Source organism: Platichthys flesus, chromosome 15, assembly GCF_949316205.1.
Source record: "Platichthys flesus chromosome 15, fPlaFle2.1, whole genome shotgun sequence".
Taxonomy (NCBI): Eukaryota; Metazoa; Chordata; class Actinopteri; order Pleuronectiformes; family Pleuronectidae; genus Platichthys; species Platichthys flesus.
In genome coordinates this window covers 12,187,348-12,208,792 of record NC_084959.1, presented here as the reverse complement: position 1 = coordinate 12,208,792, position 21,445 = coordinate 12,187,348, and the positions used below count along the sequence as shown (strand labels likewise).

The following is a 21,445-nucleotide window of genomic DNA, read 5'->3' as shown; positions in this document are numbered from 1 at the left end:
ATACGACTAATCACGCCCACGTGACAAAGATTTCCCTCCTTGGAAAACGTATTCTGCATATTTCAACATTTCAGAGAAATCTTCTTTGTATGAGGCATCATATATTTTTCTGTTGTTCAAACAACCTATACCTATATACATAATGTCACATATAAATAAAGACACATTTCACCCAGAGCATAATTTAATCAAAGATATCCCACACAGACAGAGCACAGTCTTCTCGTGTCAGCTCACAGTTTAACACTGACACCTCTCTCTCTCTTTCTCTCTCTCTCTCTCGCTCGCTCTCTCTCTCTCTCTCTCTCTATCGATCTCTATTTCACTCTCTCTCTCTCTCCTCTGGCCTCAGCTGCTGAGAGAGAGAGAGAGAGAGAGAGAGAGAGAGAGAGAGAGAGAGAGAGAGAGAGAGAGAGAGAGAGAGAGAGAGAGAGAGCTGGAGCGCGCACGAACACACACGACCACCGAAAGTCCACTTCGGTTTTTCCGCGAGGCTCCAAAAATCTATGAAATGTGTTTGCATGTTCCTCTGTGCGAGCGGGGATGTAGAGGTGGGATCGCGAGCACCGAGGAAGCTGGGGGAACCCACGCGTTCAGCCTCCGAGAAAGTACGCTTTTCCCAAAATAACTGACTGGTGAATAATTTTTTTCTTCTTCTCACATTTTGTCATTAACGGACAGCCACTCTGTGGGATTGTGTTTCCGGAGAATAAGCTTCCCCCCCCCCTTTTCCTTCCACCCTCTGGGTTTTTTGTCACCATTCTGCACGGCAGGCTGAGAGACGGACCGCTCGGACTGAGGGAGCCCTCCCCTCCGCCCGGATCGGCTTTGGTAGGTGCGAATCAAATGGGCCCGTGTGGGGCAAAATATGCAGATAACATGGGAGAGAGAGAGAAGAGAGAGGGGGAGAGAAGGGGAGAGGGTGAGGGTGGTAGGGGGGGGCGATCATAGTTTGTTGAAGTCTGCTGAAAGTTGGGATGTCATCTTCTTATAGGATCAAGTGGGGGAACCGGGGCTGCCGTGTGTGTGTGGAGATATACAAATCCTCCAATGTGCGGCTGCAGACCATATGCTCATTCTGCAGGAAGGCAACCGTGCTGCCACCGCCGAGTCCACGCGCGCGATTAGACAGACCCTCACTCTTAATAACTATAATTATAATAACCGTAATAAAGCCGTGTACCTCTAAGCAAGGAGGTTGGATGGATTATTACGCGTGTGGGTAAAGCGGATATTCTTACAAGCTGCTCTCGGGTTTTTCAGGAACAATCTTCATTTTGTCTTTATTTCATTCAAGTGTCCAGCGGCGCGCACACGCGTCACCAGCACGGATCTGGACCCGGAGCCAGGAGAAGAGCTTTCTTGTGAATCAGCTGCTCGATAATAATGCGCACTGAACTTGGTGGTGCCGGTTTAATGAGAGGGACGATCAGCGCGCGTTTCAGCGGGATCATGTCTGCAGCTGACAACACACACTCTCCGGCCGTGACGCTAATTGAAACTTTTATTTGAAAGCGCTGTCGTGCAGACATTTAGTAAACAGATAGCGCAGTTTTCCACGCGCGTAAAACCGAAAATTAATTCGAGTTTTAAATCCAAATTCACATTTGTCAGATTTTTCTGCGAGCTCTCTCCATCTTTATTTATGAGAAAGTTCCCAGGTAGCGTTCACCGTGCTTTACCCGGTGATTCACCATTTACCCCCCCCCCCCTCCCCCGCGACCCTCCAGCAGTATACTGCCGCTGCCCCGACTCCTCCATATGTTCGTGAATAACCTGAAGTGTCAGTGTTAAAGGCGCCGCTACATTTCTCCAACTTTTTCCCGTGCGCACAGTCTAATAACGGGGGGGGGGCAGGTTGTGGACAATGGATGAAGCCTCGAGTCCATTGTCACCACGCTCTTTAACTTCCTCTGCTCTTGTGCGTCGGCGTGTGCACGCACGAGTGTGCGCGCGCGCCAGTCAGTCGACAGGCGGTGGGAGGAACGGGGTGAAATGTGCTGCTCGCCGGAGACGAGCGATGAGTCCGCAGTCAGACCCGCGCGTCTGGACGCAGCGTCCGTGCGTCGCCTGAACTTAACGCTCGGAGTGAGTCCTCCTGTCTCTCCAGGTGGAGTAAGCTGCTCCGCGCAAGACAACACACAACCCTGCAGGACATTAACACAACACTGCTCCATCACATCCTGTAAAAACACCACCGTGATCACCTGGCACCTGCGCGTGCACTGACGTCAGTGAAGGGAACTTATTCCAGAGTTTTGCTCGTGACCGACACAACAGACACATTTCTAACGCTTGTGATGGTTTCCAAATGGAAACTTTAAGCTTGACTGGTTTAAAAGAGATGAACTGTCAGACTTGATCTGTGATTTCAATTAGAGGGCAAATTGTTAGTTTAATTAAAAATGTAAATAATTCAGGGTTGAAAGTAAATGTTCCATAGAGAGCCGTAGCTCACTGATGTGGTTTTACTGAACTCATAAGTGACTGGAGCAGGTAATATGAGGCCATGTCAATGTGAATTGTGTGTGTTTGTGTGTGTGTTTGTGTGTGTGTACTCATTTAAGACCGTTTCCAGTACAAACACTGATCTTGTCGGGACCAGGAGACCCTATGGGGACCATAGCACGTTTCTTAAGAGGCAAACAGAATGTCTGAGTTCCTTTTTAAGATTAGGGCTGAATTGTAGTTAGGTTGAGGTTATACATGAACTGGTCGTGGTTAATTCCTGGGATAAGGTTTGGGTTCGGCTGCACACAACGTATGTCCAGATAAGGATAGCTCCGGAAATGAGTTCGATTATAGCCCTATAATCCTAGAACATCCCACACAGGCTCGAAATGCATTCCCCCATCACCTATTGATCAAACTAGTCGACGACTGAACCAACCATTCATCCATGAGTGTGGTCACTGTGTTGTGGACTGACACTCTCCTGTCTGTTGCGTCTCAGCACAATGTGGCATCTGTTGAGAAAAACCATGTTTAAAAGATGTATAGCTCTTCAAGGCTAACTGTTAAAAGTTTGGAACTATAAAAAGCTGAGAGCTGCTAATGAACATCACATGAGCTGTTCATGTTCATACAAGTATACTGACACAACTCATTGTGGCTGCTCATCTTTTTTTGATCTACAGGACTTTAAGCGATTTAAACTTTAATATTCAATTTAATATTCCACGTTAAGTGAAGACCTCTGTTTGACTGACCATTTTATTTGAAAACAATCTCATTTGCTTTCTTACAGAGTGTTAGAAGATTGATATCACATGAGCTTAAAGCATAAAGCGAGACGCTTGTGGAGAGGATCATTCACTATACATTCATATGTACTGGACTATTTCTTGGCCAGTACCAGTAACTTCCTGTAGTCTCCACTGGTTGCACAGCAACCGGCCCTGACCAATAAAGAGTTTTGCACTTAACCCCAGTTAAATGGTGAATTGTTGGTTTTGGACCAGATTGAACAAACAGGACAGGACATGTGAGCTTCAGAGGTGCTAGTAGGTAGATTTACTTAATTTTCAGGGATTATATTTTGGAACGCAGAAGAAAGAACAGAAGAAGAACCAAAAGAATATATCTCAGGATGAAAACAAGGAGCCATACACGTAGAAGACACAGACTAAGATGTAATCTTGGAAACCAGATTCAACAGCTTTTGGTGATAGGGACTGACGCCGGTGTCACAAACACATGATTTCCGCAGCGGAATGTATTGGTCATGTCCTGCCTCCTGTATGCTCTAACCAGATGCCACCCCACGCCTGAAAGATCCGGATATTTTTCTGTTGTTCTGAACGCGTCTGATATGTGAAACACAAACTCTGGAAAATGCCCCCACCCTATTTTCCCAACATTTTCCAGAGTTAACGTTTGAAAACAGTAAAATGTTAAGCAAAGCAGGTCCGCCCCCGATCCTTGTTTCATATTCAACTCACAGACATGAGTGGTGTTGATATTTTTTGATCTAATTCTTGGCAAGACAGCGAATTACAGTGTTTGCCAAAATGTTGAACTGTACCTTTGAGTGTCTGTCTTGGGGCACTGGCACTGAGATACAAGTGTTATGAAAGATATTAGATGTAAACAATCTACATGCCAGGGTGCAAATAACGGCTTTTGCATGTCATTAACCGGTTTCAATTTTTTTTATATGAACTGTCTGATCACTGACACAGCTGCCACATTACATGTGAAGGGAGATTCCATGATGAAAACTTCACCACATATTAATTTCTATACATGACATCTGTTTTCCATATTAACCATAATGGTTGGAAATCTCATTGAGATTCTCATGTTCTGCAGATCAGCTGCTGCTGACTAAGTGTCCACCGAGTGACCTCACTCAGCTGAGTCAACAAAACATGCTCCAATTAATGTCAAGTCTCCCTATAAGCGCCTTTACTGAATGAACGGCAACATTTATAATCACATTTAAAGCGATGTAGGCTTGTCAATATTTTTACAGACACATTTATTGACCATAAAAACGGGACGGATTCTCCACCAAAACAAAACCGATTCAGATTTGTCTTTAATGGCAATCAGGCATCAGAGAAGCTTCTCACGGTGATAGAGATGGGAATAGCTGCTGCAGATCTGACCACCAATAATGTGGTTTGCTCCGTGCCGCTCGGGCCACACCTATGCTAAGCCTTCACACGGTCGTTGGGCCATATTGATCATCGGGACCATTTATATGCAGATATCCGTCTCCATCCTAATCCTGTGCAGCCGGTTTAGTGCAGATAGGTTAACAAGAAACAAGATATTTGCTTCTTTATTTTGATTGGTGTTGGGTATGTGCCGATGTGAGAAACCTGATGTGTGAGACTTTAATGTGAACCACAGCATTAATTCTATAACATCACTGGAAAGTGAGTAAAACACAGTTAAATGACCGATGAGCACCAATTATCTTTTATCAGCAGTATTGCGCCAGTGGCCCTCGGAGTAGCAGGGGCAGTTGTGGTTTAGGAGACAGTTCATATAAGGACATAAAGCTCTTCTATAGGATGAGGGGAAGGGATCTGAGGGGCCTCGATGTTGGAAGTGGAGGGGGGGGGGGGGGGGGGGGGGGTCCGCCAAAGACTACGGGCTAACGATGAGGGAACGAGTGTTACTGATAGGTCAGCGGGACGAACTGCAGATGTGCACAGACGGAGCCTAGGAATGTGATTATGGTGTAAAAAAAAAAAGAAGGGAGCCCTTTTTTCCATTGGTTACACGGTGTGGTAGACCAAACCTACCCTATGTGGTGGGGTGCACACGTTTTAGCTACAGTGTAAACCCAACCTGTAAACAACCTTATGGTTAATAAGATCACGCAAAACCAACTGAATAGATTTTCATGAAACTTGGTGGATGTGGTACACTGTGGTATGAGTCAGTGAGGAACCCATTAAATATTGGTGCATACGGATCAGGGGCAGGTGCAGGAATTTTTTTCTTTGTTGTCTTTACCTCTAATGCCTAATTTTGTTGGTATTCATGGGATTTTTAATTGCAGTGCAATCCAGCAAATGCAATCCAGTGTTTCATCTTGCATGACACAGAGAAATAAATCTGTGTTGCACGTTGTTCTCATGATTTAATGAAAGTTCATTGGGCGTCACCACTCAGATAAAGGTGCAGTGTCAGCGTCTAGACTGTCAAAATAAAGATTCAAAAACTGAAATTAGCACGTTCACCCAGGTGTCATGTTTCTGTCACTGTCAATCGTAGCCGGAGCCGATACAAACCTGTGTGGGAGTGAATTCCCATTGATTCCATTCCCATCGCAAACAAAAGCCAGATGTGATTGGGTGTTGGTGGGTTTTTTGACCAGTGAACAGGGGCTGTTACCAGATGGTGTTTTCCCAAATTTTAGTTGATTCCTCAGAGAGTAATGCATGGAAAAAAAATAAAATAATAGAACTGATATCCATGAGTGTGTGACATTTAGTGCAGCTTGAATTTAAGGGGACTGTTTGGACTTGGTGGAGAAATGGGCTCAATTAAGTGCAATTCTAGTTTCTTTTTGGTATTTCTGTCTGGCAACAAAATGTTGTAGGTGCATGAAACTGGGCCTAAAACCACCTTATATCAACACTGTCTAGCTAGCACTACTTTTTAATCAATAAAAATGTGTTCATTTATTTCTGTCTTGAAAATGATAGGACAGCGTTTGGCTATTATATTGGCCGGACCCCGATTTCTATTGTCACATTTGTTAGGTGAATTACAGCAGTGAGGCAGTGTTGTCGAAAGGATGTGTTCGGTTCCTGTGAAAATAAAACCCTCCTGAAAACCTAACACAAAAGTTACTGTCGTTTATATGAATGGGACAATTATTTATTTTACAGAGGAAACAAAAAAAAAAGTGTGTCACCGCATGCATGTCACCCAGTGGGTGTTGCTGGGACTGATGCGAAGCTCGTCATGGAAACCATAGTGCTGTCAAGGAGTGAGAAAACAGTGGTGTTGTCATTGGGTGGTCTTATGTCAGGCCGGTGGGGAAATGGTTTCCTTGTTGAATTATTGTATCTCAGCTGATCAGTGATTTTTACATCCCCCATGGAGGTTATGTTTTTGTCTGCGTTTGTCTGTTATTTAGCGGGATTACGCAAAAAAAGCTTTGCTTGAAGGGGAAAAAATCAAGCACATTTAAGGAACTGGTATCTATGAGTGGGAGAAATGTGTTGCAGCCTGATTGAATGTAAGGTGACTGTTGGGCCTTTGGGGAGTAATGTGCTCTCTCGGTGCCCCTCTAGTTTTGAAGCAGTTTTCACGAGCGGCGATTGCCAACTTTGACACTTTGTAGCTGATTTGAGAACTAATTTATTCCATCTATTGATAATGTGCCACCTCATTAATTATGGGGACTATTCAAGTCTTTTAGCACATTTACAGTATTTGGATCATTGACGAAGCAGTTGGATCCGAGCTGGATATTCTCCCAGGCCACGATTAATCAAGAAATAATGTTGTACAAGCAGCTTCTCAGATTTACTTTTTCTCAATGCACGGCTGCCAAAGAGTTCAGTTGACGTCTCACTAAACAGCCACCTCAACAACCGTGAAGTATTCATAGTTGACAAGTGAATGTATCACACTTTTTTGGTCCAACATTAAACAAAACAATACAAATCCCTGTGTATGACTCTGATGATTTGCAGTGCTGTGTTGCATTCAACCACAAAGGAGCAGAGATGCAGTAAGTGATGAGATGCTTTTGGGAAACCGGACCCTGGTCAGGGCTGTTGCGGGAGAAACTGAATCTATGGGGCTGAGGGGCTGCGGAGCTGGCTCTGGTTCACTGGCGCCACATCCCCCTGAGCTGGTGAGAATGTGGGGGCTGTGCTCCTGCCTTTGAAGCTTTACCTCCCACTAATTCTGGCCTTCCAATTTCCACACACTGCACAGACACCCCCCCACCACCACCATCCTCTTCCCCTCCCGCTCCCTTTGTTTTCCTTATAAGGACTGGCCCGGCCATTTCCTCAGCTTTTCTGTGGGAGGTGGAATGCTTGTTTGTGAACACGGACAGGTCAGGAGAACAGCGGCAGAGTTTTTTGTCCATAGATGAGCAGTCACAGGAATCTTAGGCTAAAGGCCTGATGGATGCATGCAACTCTTTCCAGTGGACACTCTGCTTCTACTAGCCTGGCGAATCCTCTACATAAGCCTCACCGCTCCACTAAATCAAGCATAGAACCAAGATATATCGTGCTTAAGGATCGGTCTTTAAAACTGGTTGAATTATAATTAATTGACTCACATTGTCAACTGACAGCAACCAAAATAGATCAATAGATAATCAAAGAGAATCAACTTCCTTCTATTTCTGGATCGTTGGGTCAGATAGTGGATCAAGGGTCAGACATTTGATTTCTCACATTCTTTATCACTAAGGTACACATTCAGATCAATGAGCATGTTAACCACTGTCAATAAGTACAACAAATCTTGCTAAATTGCGGTCATGTATATTCAAAGTTATTATCATTTATTAAGTCAGATGTTTGATGGTTTTCAGCCTGGATCAGGATGTTGGTTTTGTCTTGTTGATCAATTTCATGATGCTCGAGTGACGTTGAAGTCATGTGACATCTGACACCTTCATTAACTCTCTGAATCGTTTTCAGTTGGACTAGTTGTGTTTACCCTTGTGAAGTGTGGAAACTTTACAATGATATGACGTTTTTACTTGGCTTTTATTAATGCGCAAATTTAAAATGATAATATATTAATCTCATAGTCACAACTTTTCTCTAATGTCTAGGATAGGAGTATAATTCATTTTGACCCGCAATTGAACAAAAATGGAATTTTTTTGTCTTGAGCCTTTCATTGTTTTGGTGAGGGGATCATTGATGGGAAATTAACACTCTTCTCTCCCTTGTGTTAAGTTTGCAGACGACCCATGGAAGAACGTGGATGAGGGCTGAGCTATAGTGCGGGCTGAAGGCTCCGGGGCCTGCCTGTTGGCTGGTTGGCTGGTTGGTCCATTGAAGTGAGGCACCACTCTCACCAGGACACAGAACGGACCGAGGAAAGGTCTCTGCTCCCCCTCCTCGCTCACCCCTGCTCCCTTTCCACCCTCACCCCCAACCCAGGCACGTACGCTCTGGACCATGACTACCAGGCTGTCGGAGGGGGGCCGGACAGAGGACCTGGAGCGAGGTAGCTGCAAGCAGGACTCTCCTGTTATTGAGCGCAGGAACCGCAGTGGCATCCTCAGTGAGCCGCTCAGTAAGAGCCTTAAGAACTCCCGTACCCTCTCCCAGTACAAATCAGTCTCTTCTGCCACCACTAATGGACACAGGGACAATACTGAGAGTAAGCGCCATTCGGCCAAGCCTCAGCCACCCCCGCAACCCCAGCCCACTGTCTCTGCACTCACAGCAGCCAAGTTGGACCGAACCCTAGAACAGGTTCTAGAGGGACAGAATGGCCTGCTGCACTTTGCCCAGGCAGCAGCACTGTTAAAGCGGGCCGGTATGGAGCACATGCTCCTGCCCGGGGGCATGGGAGTGGGAGTTGGCGGCGGAGACGCAGGCTCGGGGGGTAGCGACTTGGAGGGTACGTCTGTCACGGACGCCGTAGGTGGTCCTGTTGACTTCCCATATGGAGTAGGGGGTGGCTTCCCCTTCAACCCCGGGCTTTTCATCATGACGCCGGCTGGAGTGTTTCTGGCAGACAGCGCTCTACACATGGCCAGCCTGGCCGAGTACCCGGCGCAGAGCGAGCTGGCCTCTGCTATCAACTCCGGTAAAAAGAAGCGAAAACGTTGCGGCATGTGCCCACCTTGCCGCCGGCGGATAAACTGCGACCAGTGCAGCAGCTGCCGGAATCGCAAAACAGGCCACCAGATCTGCAAGTTTCGCAAATGTGAGGAACTGAAGAAAAAACCATCTGCTGCTCTGGAGGTAAGGGGGTGGTGGTTACAATGAACCTTTACTTTTTGAGCCGTTCTTAAGGGCCGTCCAATAACAGGTTTAAAGGCTTTGATCCCAAGAGTTACCAACAATATTTAGGGGCATTAACCATGGCTCTGCGTAGAAAGCGAGACATATAAACTACAAGATTGTCATCTTGAAATCTAAAATTTTGAAATGATCAACAAAACATTGGAAATTTGTTTAAAAAGTAAAGAATTGTAGATGTCCCAATCATATTTCAGTTTCACACCTGAAAATACAAGAACATCTTTTAGTTCATACCTGAATGTCCTTCCCCTTTAAGGGACATAGTGCAGGGGGGCTTACTGGTGGGATGACGGCTCCACAAGCCGGGACATGACAGGTGGTGAGGAGTGCGGTGGCCATGTGCACTGTAAGCATTCGCCCTGGGGTCTCTCTAATCTGTCCACACTGACCACACCGTCACCACGGCCATGTCTTTCAATCAGAAGACTGAGTTTTTAGCAAACACACAAGGTTGTGTCTGTTTCCCAGACAGAGACACGCAATACCTAGTTCAGAGGAGCATTTTGTGTTTGGTCACATGTGCATCCTCCGTGTCCTTACTTGAGCATATGTGGATTGTACAGAAAATTTTTGTTTATGCAAGGTGGCGGTAATCGTGAATATGTGTACAGTATGTGTTTGTGTGTAAGTGCACATGCATGGGAATGAGTATGTTTGTGCATATAACAAGGCCCATCTGGCCACAGAGCTGTCATCTGGAGCACCAGGTGTCAGTGTGGCACATACGCCCTCCTTTTCGCTGCCGCTGTCCTTCTCTCCACCGACACTCCGGCTCATCTAAACGGCCCTCGCAACTTCCTGTCTGTTACCGCCATCGCACCCGGTGGCCTAACTAACCCCGGCTGCGGCGACAGAACGACCAATCATGGAATCAATTCCAGCAGATGTTCCATCTCAAAGGAAATAAAAATGTTGTGATCAATGGAATACCGGTGTCACTTTGGCTTTACTTAATAAATGGATAGACGTATAACATGGTTTGAACATGAACCAGCAGACAGACCTCTGGTCTAATGGATCCTGGCTTCGGACTCCTAAAGGCTTTACTTCTTTCTGCTTCTGATGATGATTGAGGGTGACAACTCGGGACTCTTGTCTGTGAGTTGAAAGTTTTTCTTTGTTCAATCCTCATGTGACTTTGTTCATCCACAATGCAAAGCTCCTTAAAGGGATAGTTTCCTTAATGCAAGAACTTTTTGTCAAACTAATTGAAGAAAAGCACCAAGCAAAATGAGGATCGGGTCCGTCAGGTGTGTATTGAGTGGTAATGTATGTGTCGACTTTTAAAACAAGAATTATAAACTTGAACATTGCTTTTGGGAGCATTTATTACACTAGAGGTGAAACAAGTGTCCATTAGTTGATCAGATGTTTGACAGAAAAGATGTCAGTTATGTTGATAGTTTTAATAACTGAACTGTTTGTTTTGTTCAACCTGCTTGAACAAAACAAGCCATTTAAAGAGATTGTGTTTGGCTCTGTGAAGCTGTGACAGTGATTTTCTGTTACAAAAAAAAGAAAAGAACATTTCACAAACTAAATGATTGATCAAAAATGAATTGGTAGATTAATCAATAATGAAAATAACTGTTAGTTGCAGCCCTGCGGCACCGTACAGAGACTAGTGGAAAGCAGTTAGCCGCCTCAAACATAGAGAGGAACAGATCTATAACACTTGAATGTGAAAATTTGGAAAATACTGGGCGACAATCAATCGTGTTCATGATTTGTGTTTATTTTTTGTATTCTTCAACTGCAAATTGTCGAGAGGCTTTGTTTGTCTCTGCTGATGATTCACCACCACGGTGAGATGTGTCAACCTGTGATGTAGGTGGTACGTCTCAACGTGTGTGGCAAAGAGGAATTCAATCTTAATTTATGAGTTGTAACTGATGTTGGCGTAGCCGGTTATTCGTTCACGCCAGCGGTGCCAAACCCAAACGGCTGTGAATATTCATGACGGTTGATATAGGTCAGCACGTTGCTTGTAACGTCACAGTCGGCTGATGAACGAAACTCCGGGGTAGCACAGACCTGCCAGGCCTCTGAGCACCAAGTATAATAGCAGTCTGATTATTGACTTTAGTAATTGCATGGGCTGTAATTACCTTGCACACGTGTTTTTCTTACTCCTGACGTTTGAGAAGATCTACTTCTCAAATCCACCCGTTCGTTTATTTAATGTGTCTGTCAAGCAGTTTCCTCTTTTTCAGACCAGGAATGAGACGGCACACCTCTGCTGGCAATTCAATTTCACATTTACATAGTGTAACAATATTAGGGTAATGGCAATTGTTGAAGGATAATATCTGGGGTTTGAAAAGTTTGCAGCTGGAGTGTGGGCAAGACTTCTCTACCACATCATTCCTGGGTGCACAACATTAGTGTAGCTGTCAGACTGCAAACTGTGAAAACCCTCTTTTCAGACTTAAACGTTGTCTGAACTGGTCTGTGAGACATGGGAATAAACTATTTATTATTGTGTTTCACTGGGAAGACAGGGTGACTGTTACACTTCAGCCGATCTGTGCATTCAACCGAAAAGGAATGTGAATAAATGAGCAGTCTATTTAATTAACAAAACAACAAGCGTTTTGTCGGCATTCAATAGATGAAATATTACATTGTGTCAACGATGATGGAGTCAGTGTTTTGTGAGAGGTGTGAACGTTGTGCAGTGGCACAGCTGTACTGAAGGTCGGGAGATACGGGAAAAGCAAGAGACGTTTACACCTGAGTGTTGAATCTCCTGCACGTTTACTCATTCAGAAAGCACGAGCTAAACCTCCTCTTCCAACATCTGACAACCTGACGACAAGAAGTAAAGTCTTTGTGACAAAATAATCCTGATACTGTTCCTCTGACGTTTCCTCATAAACCTAATGGACCCATGCTCCGTGCAGAATACTGTGGTGTACATGATATACTTCAACAGGGACATCGAGCAGCCGATCATGTATGAATTTCAACACAGCTGACAAAATGTGCAAATACACCTGAGCTGTTTTCAGAAAAATTTCCAAGTTTGACATTTATGTATGGCTGCTGTTTTTTATCCTAAGATATTTGTATTCTTTTAGTTTTTTTTTCCACTTTTGCGGCCGTAACGCTTTAGAAATGTTACCAACACGGCCACTTGCTTGCTTTGAATACGGAAGACATATTCCTGCTTTGTTCTCACATGGCCTCACTCACGTTTTAGTAGCTGCAGGAAAAGTTCCGGGAAATGTCCTATCTGACACACAGCCAAATATTGGGACTCCAGTGCCCGTCTGAAAGCCGCTCTGGATGGTAAATGGGCCTAAACTCAAAACGAGCCCCTCATCCTCATTCAGTCAGGATTCCATCAAGTGTGTCTGCATTTTGTTCCGTGATTTGCTGGACCGCCACAGTGTCAACTCATTTCCTTTGTACAGAGCTCTGACTTTGTTGTTAAGTCAACAGCTCTTGTTCAGCAGGTGATTAGATCAGAGAATGCAGCCTGCGCCGCGCCGCGCCGCCAGCCAGCGCGATGTCCTCGCTACGAGCTAAATGTCACACGGTCCAGATTCACGGAGGATGTGCTCCGTCCAAAGCGAAAGTGGCGAGCGGAGAGTCAGCAGTAAATCCCTAAATGTCGATATTGAGTAGATGATGTGAGGTGGTCGATTACAGTGTATAGTTTTGTCGCCTTTAAACAAGAGCTCTGTGGGAGAAATTCCTGCTCCCCGTCGATGCCTTTAATGCAAATTCAGGGGGCAACTCGGGGCAGCACCTGAGCCAGAGGAGCAGATCCTGCTGGCTCCCAGAGTCCAGGGCGGAACCGCAGCGTGCCTCAGCTGCAGCTCCAAGAGCCCCTGAGTGTCACATTCCCCTTCACTCAAAGACGGGAGCCGCCAGATCCCCGTCTGCCGTGGCTGCTGCACTCAGCGGGCCGTCTCCAATGGGGCATGACGTCTTATTTAACACGTGAGTCGCGCGGCCAGTTTTGTCAGATGGGTTTGACTGCCTTCCGGAGCGCCTCAATGTGTGCACGAACTCGTGACCAAAGAGACTGGAAGCAGCACCCGGCCTGTGTTTCCCCCTTGCATTTGCATTGAGAGGTTCTGCCCGCGTGTGTTTGCAGAAGCCCTGTGAGCGTGGACGCGCTGGTACACAAGTGCAGTCCGGCAGCACTGTGCTTATTTTAAGGGTGTTGACGGTTTCCATTGAAATCTCACGGCAGCTCAAAGAAGAGCGTAAAATTGGCAAGTGAGGGGGAGTTAGCATGCGGAGGCCTTTGCCACCTCATAGCTCAGTGGCTGAAGATGTCTGGATTTATTCTGGGAATGCTGCATTTGAGAGAAATAAGTGGGAAGGCAGCTCCTTTCTGCTCGGGCGTCTGAATACCCTCCAGTAGTGTCAGTCTCAGCGACGCTGCTCAACGCGGGGCGAGGGAAGGAGAGTCAGGATTAGGAAGTTGTAGTTGTACCTTATTTTTACTCGTATATCAGTGTTTTGCAATCGGGGCATACTGTACTCAAATTTTTAAGACATGAGCTATGTTTTTTTTCTTTGTCTACATATGCCTATTTTGAGGTTTTATGATAAACACATCTCCCTCGTTGTGTCAAGGCCGTGCATCTGCAAAAACCCGATCATACTATTGTTGTTGATTAGGGTCCACTTTGTGCCAGACGCTGATATGGGAGCAGCATATTCCCTCGCGGTCTTTCCTGCCTCCCAGACACCATACACCAGACAGTCAGGACAGAGGAGCCTCATGCAAACTGACAGGCATGCAGACTGACACTGAGACACATGGATGTGTGGGAGAGTTGCTGGGCAGACGCGGGGACAAGGTGGAGGGGACAGGGTAGGCTGAGGGAAGACGGACAGAGGAAGAAAGCAGGGAGGCAGCCGAGGTGCCGCACCGTGGAGTGAGCGAATCGCTGGTCACTGAAATCGAGACGGTGGTATTATCTGGAAAAATAAATCAGGCTAAATTAAGATTGTGTCATTTGCATGCCATAGGAAGAGTATTTCAGTGACCTGATTTCAACTTTGAAATGTGGTCATTTAACTGCTATTAAAACCGTTATTTAAATAAAAGCTTGACATTTAAATATTGTTTACTTCAACCAAATTAGCCCAGATTTAACCTTGATACCCAAATGTAATTACTGGTTGTGTATTGAAGGTTATGTGTAGTTCACACAACACGATTCTCAGTCTGATTTTCCAGTCGCTGACAAATCTTGTAACTCGCCCTGATAGGAGGTAAATCGCCAATCTATGTGTGAACTCTTCGAAGACACGACTCAACCTCACCGACATGTAGGATCCTCGGACTATATTTCAGGCCAGCTAAATATCTTGATGCTTCCAAAGCCAATCAGAGCGCAGGACAGGGAGTTCAGACACTCGTGAGTTTCTCCCGGTGAAAGATCATGTAGTGTGTGACCCCCTGTCACCACCCTGGTGCAGTGGGAACCTGCGACTCCTGATCACAAGACAGCAAGATGTGTGGTGTGACCCGCGCAGCGATCCGACAAGTTTGAAAGTCACATAGTCTTAACTTTGCGCGAGTGTTAAAGGTTTGGATTACTAGCTGCATTGTTTTGCACCATTCAGTCAACATTTCAAGCACTGTCTCCATTTATAACTAGCTGCCACAATTACTAATTAATTGGTTACCTCCATCGTGTGTGTTTTCACTGGATGGATTTTCAGGAAAGTTAGTTGAAGGATTTGTTCTGAGTCAGGAAAGACTCTTTTATGTTCAGGGGCAGATCCAGGATTTATTTATTTTACACTGTGTTATAACTCTTTGATTCGCACTCAAATTAATTCCATTCTAGTTGATGCATTGATTAGTTGATCGCTATAAAAATGTATCTTCAACTACTAAGATAATCGACTAAATTTTTGTTGTAGCTACATAGCCTCTCATATGTATAGTCCTTTGACTACATATTAAATGAAGGGAAATATCTGTTCAAAACAAGCCATATGATAACATCGCATCCCTGTCACATCCATTTAATACACTATCTATGGATTCGTGAAGAAGTACTCAGATTAATCTAGAATAAGAAAATAATTATTACTTGCAGGTCCATTTACACCACTGACCTGGACTTGTATAAATTCCTAATACACGTCTAATGGCTTGAACTAATTGATCAGATTGTGTGTGTTTGTGTGGCAGTATTTGTGTGTGTGTGTGTGTCAGTGTGTGTGAGCTCCTGCTCTGGCTCTGGCTCTGAGATAAGTGTATGGGTCCAGTAAGAGGACTGGTATCTGTGTATTTACATATCAATCATAATCGACTCAGGAGAGCAGGCTTAGCAGAAAGCTTCACCCCTTCAGCCACATCAACACTGAGTGGTTCCGCCAACTAGAGGTCACCGGTGTTTTGATTCGCTTGTTTTCCCTCCTGCTTCTTAGAGCAGCAGACAGTGTTACAGCCCACATACAAATACACAGTATGTGGAGATGCTTTGTGTACATTGTGTCAGTGTGTGTTTTAGTATTTTGATTTTTTTTTGCTGTGGGTGTCCATAAGGGAATCCTCAAAATTGTTGATGATAAAGCCATGAAAACAATAACCAGACTGTTCAGCGGTGCCCTGGGGCAAAAAGCTGAATTCATGATGGCTTAAACTGGCTATCAGGAATTTGCATCTGCATCATCTAACAGCGCCGGCCGCGCTCTGAGAGCCCCATTGTACACGATGGTGATTTAGCTCGCTTAAGAAGCAGTTAGTCTGGAAAAGCACTGGATGTCTTGTGGAATGTGACATGGAGACTGTTTGAGCAACGCTAAGACAAATGCCCGGTTTGCAGGAAGGAAAAAAAAACCACATCCATCGATTTCAGTGATTGGCCACTTCACACCCACAGATCCCATCTGTTTGGACCTGTGCAATCAGTGCGGGCGAACGCAGGGTATTTCCGTTCCTGAGCTGCTGCCATTTTTCCATTGATTGCACATGTTCGATATTGAGGGGAAAAAAACAGCATTTGCAGTTCAACCGGGGGACGTGTTGATTCTCCTTCCCCACGCATTACGTCACGGTCAGTGCGGCCTTTTTCCAGATTTTTGACATCTGTGGCCGGCCGGCGCCAGATGTTGCTGTCCTCTGACTGTCTCCTGAACAGCTGAGTGCCGCTGCAGAAAGGTCATGACGGAGACGGATGAGGGGCTGACTATACTTAACACACGGACCATAAAAACGATGTTGGCAATATGCTGCTGTTAACCTCCAGGCTTGGGCTTCGTATTAATATTCATGTACGGCTTTAGTAAACTAACTTTCCAGAGAAAAACAGCTCCACAAGCACTTCCACATTCACGTCTTTGAGAGGCTGATAATGAAATCGAGAGATTTGATGTGAACTGGCAATGAACTGCACTGTGGTACCCAGTGTCTCCACTGTCAGAGTATTCATGATTGTGCCAATTTAACAAATACAGCTCAGTGTGGGCTATATTTGACTGAGATCAACCGGAGTAATTACCGCGTGTGAAGTCGTTTTTACCCGAGCGAAAGCGTTTTTATTTTTGTCAGCAGGAGTTAACTTTTAAAATGAAAGTAAATGAAACCTGGGGAGCACGAACCCCGCTGCCACTCGGTTTCATGTCCGGATTGTGAACAATGGCGCTGAAGGGCAACGCTGCGCTGCTGATTCGAGGTTGTGGAGGAATGGTTTAAGTGGGCTGGAAAAGTAATTAGGGCCGGTGCTGTTTCTGAGCAAACTTCTCTGAACTAGTGGACCATTTACCTCTGACTCACCTTTTTCATACAACTCATGATTTTACTGCAGCTGTGCAAGAGACATGACGCACAATCACAAAGGATTTTTAACTTTACCATCTCTTTACTATAATTTTGTGTGTATTTGTGTTTGCATGAGTCCTCATCAAACCTTCTGCTGTCGCGCTCTCCTGGAAAAGTGAATGTGACTCCGTTGTGTGTGAGACTTTTAATCCAGCAGTCACTGTTTGGTGTGATTTTCGGGGGTGTATCGTGAGTGTCGGTGAACGTGCCACCGTGTGTGGAGGTGTGTGGCTGCACTTGAATACATATTGGTTTGGTGGGAGAGTGTGTGTGGGTGCATAAATGTTTCGCCGAGCTCCTCCTGCCTCGCTCCTCCTGCCTCGCTCCAGGCATGAGCCGGCTCACGGAAGAATCCATGCTGCAGAATGGAGTTTGCAGAGGACGCCAGCCGCGCCGCAGCCCCAGGGACCCGAGTGGCTCCTCTGAGTCTCCGGATTGGCAGGCTGGGCTGCTCGCTGAGCCCTGCAGCTGCATGCATGCATGTGTGCCGCTCACTCTCGGTGCAATCAGACCCAGAGATAAGCACAGTGAGAGAGGGACGGTGGTGGTGGTGATGGGGCACGAGGGGGGGGCGGAAAACGACATCATCATTGATGATGGTGTGGGAGAGCAACGCGTGTGGTGGTTAAATAATAAATGTGGCATATCGGGTTTTGTGTGAAGCCGGGACTGAAGCCTGTTCCTGTGGTGGTGCTGAGAGGGGGTGGGGGGGGGGGGGGGGGGGGGGACTGATGGACCAGACAATGCTGGATGAAGATTTAACACACTCATGTAACCGTAACACTCATGCAGAAAGAACAAATGGAATAGAGCCAGCGCTGCATTGATTTGCCGTTGATCATTTAATTTGATTGTAAACTGGACGTTTTTATTTTGGTCCATCGAATATATCGCTTTAGCATCAACACATTCATTCAAAACAACTTTATACAAGTGCTCAGCAAACGGCGGTCGAGCTTTGAGTCATTTGACAAAATTGATTTCGTATTTATAAAGTGGCAGAAGGGACTTTTTAACCAATGTTCAACTGTTGGTGCCTCAGGCCAAATCCACTTCACTACGTTTTAGTTTGAAAAGGCATCATCTCGGTCACGACGTAGCCTTCGCTGATTCCTCAAGCTTATCACATGACGCCCTTCTGTAAGAACACAACAAGCAGTGTTAGCCTCGGCTACCACTGCAGAACACAACATGGAGAATCACCGTGTTGTCTTTGGCTAAAAGCCGATAAATTCTGCGTTTTACAAAGTGCTTACATTGGAGGATCCAGCACCAGGATGTAGCCTCGGTGCTCTTTAATTCAGTTGCAACAACCAGTTGAGCCTGAAATTAGCATGAAAGTGTTTTTATGTGCAGCGGACATTCTTAACTTTCCGAAGATGTCCAATGATAAACACAACCCAATAGAGATAACATCAGATTTAGATTCAAATGGAATATCTTTTGGAAGAATCCATCTTTGCCTCTGGTGACCTAAGTTTTTCAATATTTGTCCTCCATCTTTCATATATTTAGCGATTAAATGACGATTAATCAATGATGACAATGATCTTTAGTTTCAGTAGCAATAGGAGACTTAGAAACAGGAAGGCGACATTGTGTGGGTGTGTCTCTGTGAAGGTGTGAAGAAAATGTATTTTGTGATTTTATTTGCAAACACGTGTGTGCTGTTCATTAACAACTCCAACTTTTCTCTTCTTCTCCTCCCTTCTCCTCCCTTCTCCTCCCTTCTCCTCTCCTCCTCTCCCTCCTTGTCCTCCGTTTCTCCAAGAAGGTGATGCTGCCTACAGGAGCGGCGTTCCGGTGGTTCCAGTAGGACTCGTCCTCCTCTCCCTACCCAAAGCTCTGCCATCAAGTGCAATGCCAACTCCTGGATTGTCTCCCGGAACGGACACTGGCTTATAAAACAAACAAGCAACAAACAAAAAAACATAGGAAAAAAAAACAGACAAAAAAACAAAAGCTAAAAACAGAAGAAAAAAAAAATCAATCGGGTAATGGATGCACCTACTTATTCCTTGAACCAAAAATGAAGCATAAAGAAAAGCATCTATGGCAACTTTCATTCCCTTTTCTATGTTTCCCATTTTGGTACCTTTTGTCCTTTTTCCAGCAGTTTTTCTTTTTTTCTTCCGTTGCTTAAACATGGAACTGTTCATTACCAGAAACAGAAATGACGGACTGAGTGTGGACAATCAACTAATTTCTGTGTTTGGTGTTAATGTTGTTCATGTGTGGAAAGATACAGTACTTGTGTAGAGAATGTAAATTTACAGCTATATTTTAAAACTAGTGGCTAATGGCAAACATTATTGTAATTCTTCACCGTTATGTTACCCTTGTCGATTTTATGACTCGTAAACGGACCAGTGGTCGTCTTTGAGAAGGCTAACGAAAATGTTGATTTGGAACTTGGATGAAATTTTGAAAATTAAAATGTCACGCTATCGGGCAGATCTCCAGCGACCCGTCACCGGGTTGAAGACGCAGTTCACCAGAGCCTCAATCGGCCCTCCTCTCTTCCTTTATAGTGAAACTGGCAGCCTTACGTTACTGTGGCCCTACTGAGCACGTGCCAATGCTGCACAGGGCAATAGCACTAAGAGACAGCACTTGCTCTGAGTCAACCCTGCTGAACGCACTGAGACAAGATTACATTTGTTTTTTTATTTTTGTTTTTTTTGTTTGTTTTTGTTATATTTTCATGTTGTTGTTTTTTTTCTTCCAGTTACGTTGCTGGGTAGCTACAGCTTTTAAAAATAACCAATCTTTGTATTCGTTTAGAAAAATTGGACTGGTTTTGTGAATAAAAAGGAATGCATGTATTTGTGTCGAAAATTTACAGCTCTGATGTTTGTCTATTTGTCTATTTTGCATGTTTTTTTAAAAACAACTTGGTTTGATAAAAAAAAAAGAAGAAATATTGAGTTAAAATTTTCCATTAGTTGGTTGAAACTGTTCCATTTTCTTTCATGATTGGATGTTAAAGAGAAAAAAATCAGAAAGACCCTCCCAGGAAAGGAGCTCATTAAAAGTAAATCAGGCGGCGGTATGGATCACCGTCATGTCCTTGGTTTGACAAAGATATTTCTGTCACTGCCTATGTAATAACTTCCTATAATATAGTGGAATGACCTTGCTATGCTAAAATGTAACCAAAATTATTTAAAAGATGTTTGAATAAGAACCATTTTGATTGCGGTGTTTCTTCAAAAATGCATGAAACCTCCTGAAACCTCCTGCTAAATGGCGTTTTTTATTTTTACTGAATGATTTTATTCCCTTTGTGACATTCAGGCTACTCCCTGACATTTACAGCCACAACACACAAGCAGGACATCATACATAGTCATGGCTTACTAATGGGAAGGTTTGCCATCAGAGCTATAGAGCCTATGATGAAGGAGTCTGGGTGACGTGTTTGTGTGTGTGTGTGTTTTGGGCTGCGTTATAGAGGGTGAAGCAAAGTTTTGCTAAAGATAAGTGACACTGAGCTTTTTAAAAAAAAAAGTGGTCAGTCTCACATGGGTCTTAATGTTATTACTGATTCTAAAACCTCAGGTCTGTGACACTAGAGTGAATTTCCATTTCCTGCAAAGTGGTGATTTTCAGTGATTCTTTTTTTTCCACGGCTCCGTAGTCACTCTTTCATATCCAGGTTGGGAAGTGGATGCAGATTTCTGCCGCAGCCGATCTACTGAGTGTTTTTAATTAGTTGATATCCACAGTGGAAGGCCCAGTGTGGTCGGCTTGTGCATGAGCTCGTGATCAGCTTGGCGAGCGAAGGGCTGGAGAGTGTAGCTATACCCCCCCCCCCCCCCCCCCCCCCCCCAGTGACAGTGCTGGGCTAGTGCCATCGCCATGGCGATGAGGGGAGTGTGTGCATGAGATGTGTGTGTGTGTGTGTGTGTGTGTGTGTGTGTGTGGCTGTGGCTGTGTGAGTGTGTCTGGGGGGGTTCGGCTGAGGCCTTTCATTATTAATGTGCACCGCGGCGTCCTTACCTCCTCTGAGCCCGCACAGCTCACTGCCTGACCTGCCATCCAAGGGAGAGGGAGTGGGGAGGGGGGGGGGGGGGGGGGGGGGACTGAGATAAAGAAAGAGAAGTGAGCCAGAGAGAAAGAACGAGACGACCAGCATAGAGTGTGGAAGCAGAAACCACTGTAAAGT

General features: G+C 45.1%; 1 protein-coding gene across 6 annotated transcripts; it reads left to right on the top strand.

Moving 5' to 3' along the window:
• The first annotated feature begins 503 nt into the window (after nucleotides 1-503).
• On the top strand, nucleotides 504-20,119 carry cxxc5a (CXXC finger protein 5a). Of its 6 annotated transcripts, none has more exons than XM_062406939.1 (4): nucleotides 539-635; nucleotides 774-831; nucleotides 8,397-9,416; nucleotides 19,049-20,119. In XM_062406939.1, the coding sequence occupies exons 3-4, from the start codon at nucleotides 8,622-8,624 to the stop codon at nucleotides 19,091-19,093; spliced, it is 840 nt and encodes a 279-aa protein (XP_062262923.1). In that variant the 5' UTR covers nucleotides 539-635; nucleotides 774-831; nucleotides 8,397-8,621; the 3' UTR covers nucleotides 19,094-20,119. The 6 variants fall into 6 exon arrangements, with proteins under 6 accessions (XP_062262926.1, XP_062262922.1, XP_062262924.1 ...); XM_062406941.1 differs by having other exon boundaries at nucleotides 543-635; nucleotides 774-835; XM_062406942.1 differs by lacking the exon at nucleotides 774-831 and having other exon boundaries at nucleotides 504-635.
• The last annotated feature ends 1,326 nt before the right edge of the window (nucleotides 20,120-21,445 follow it).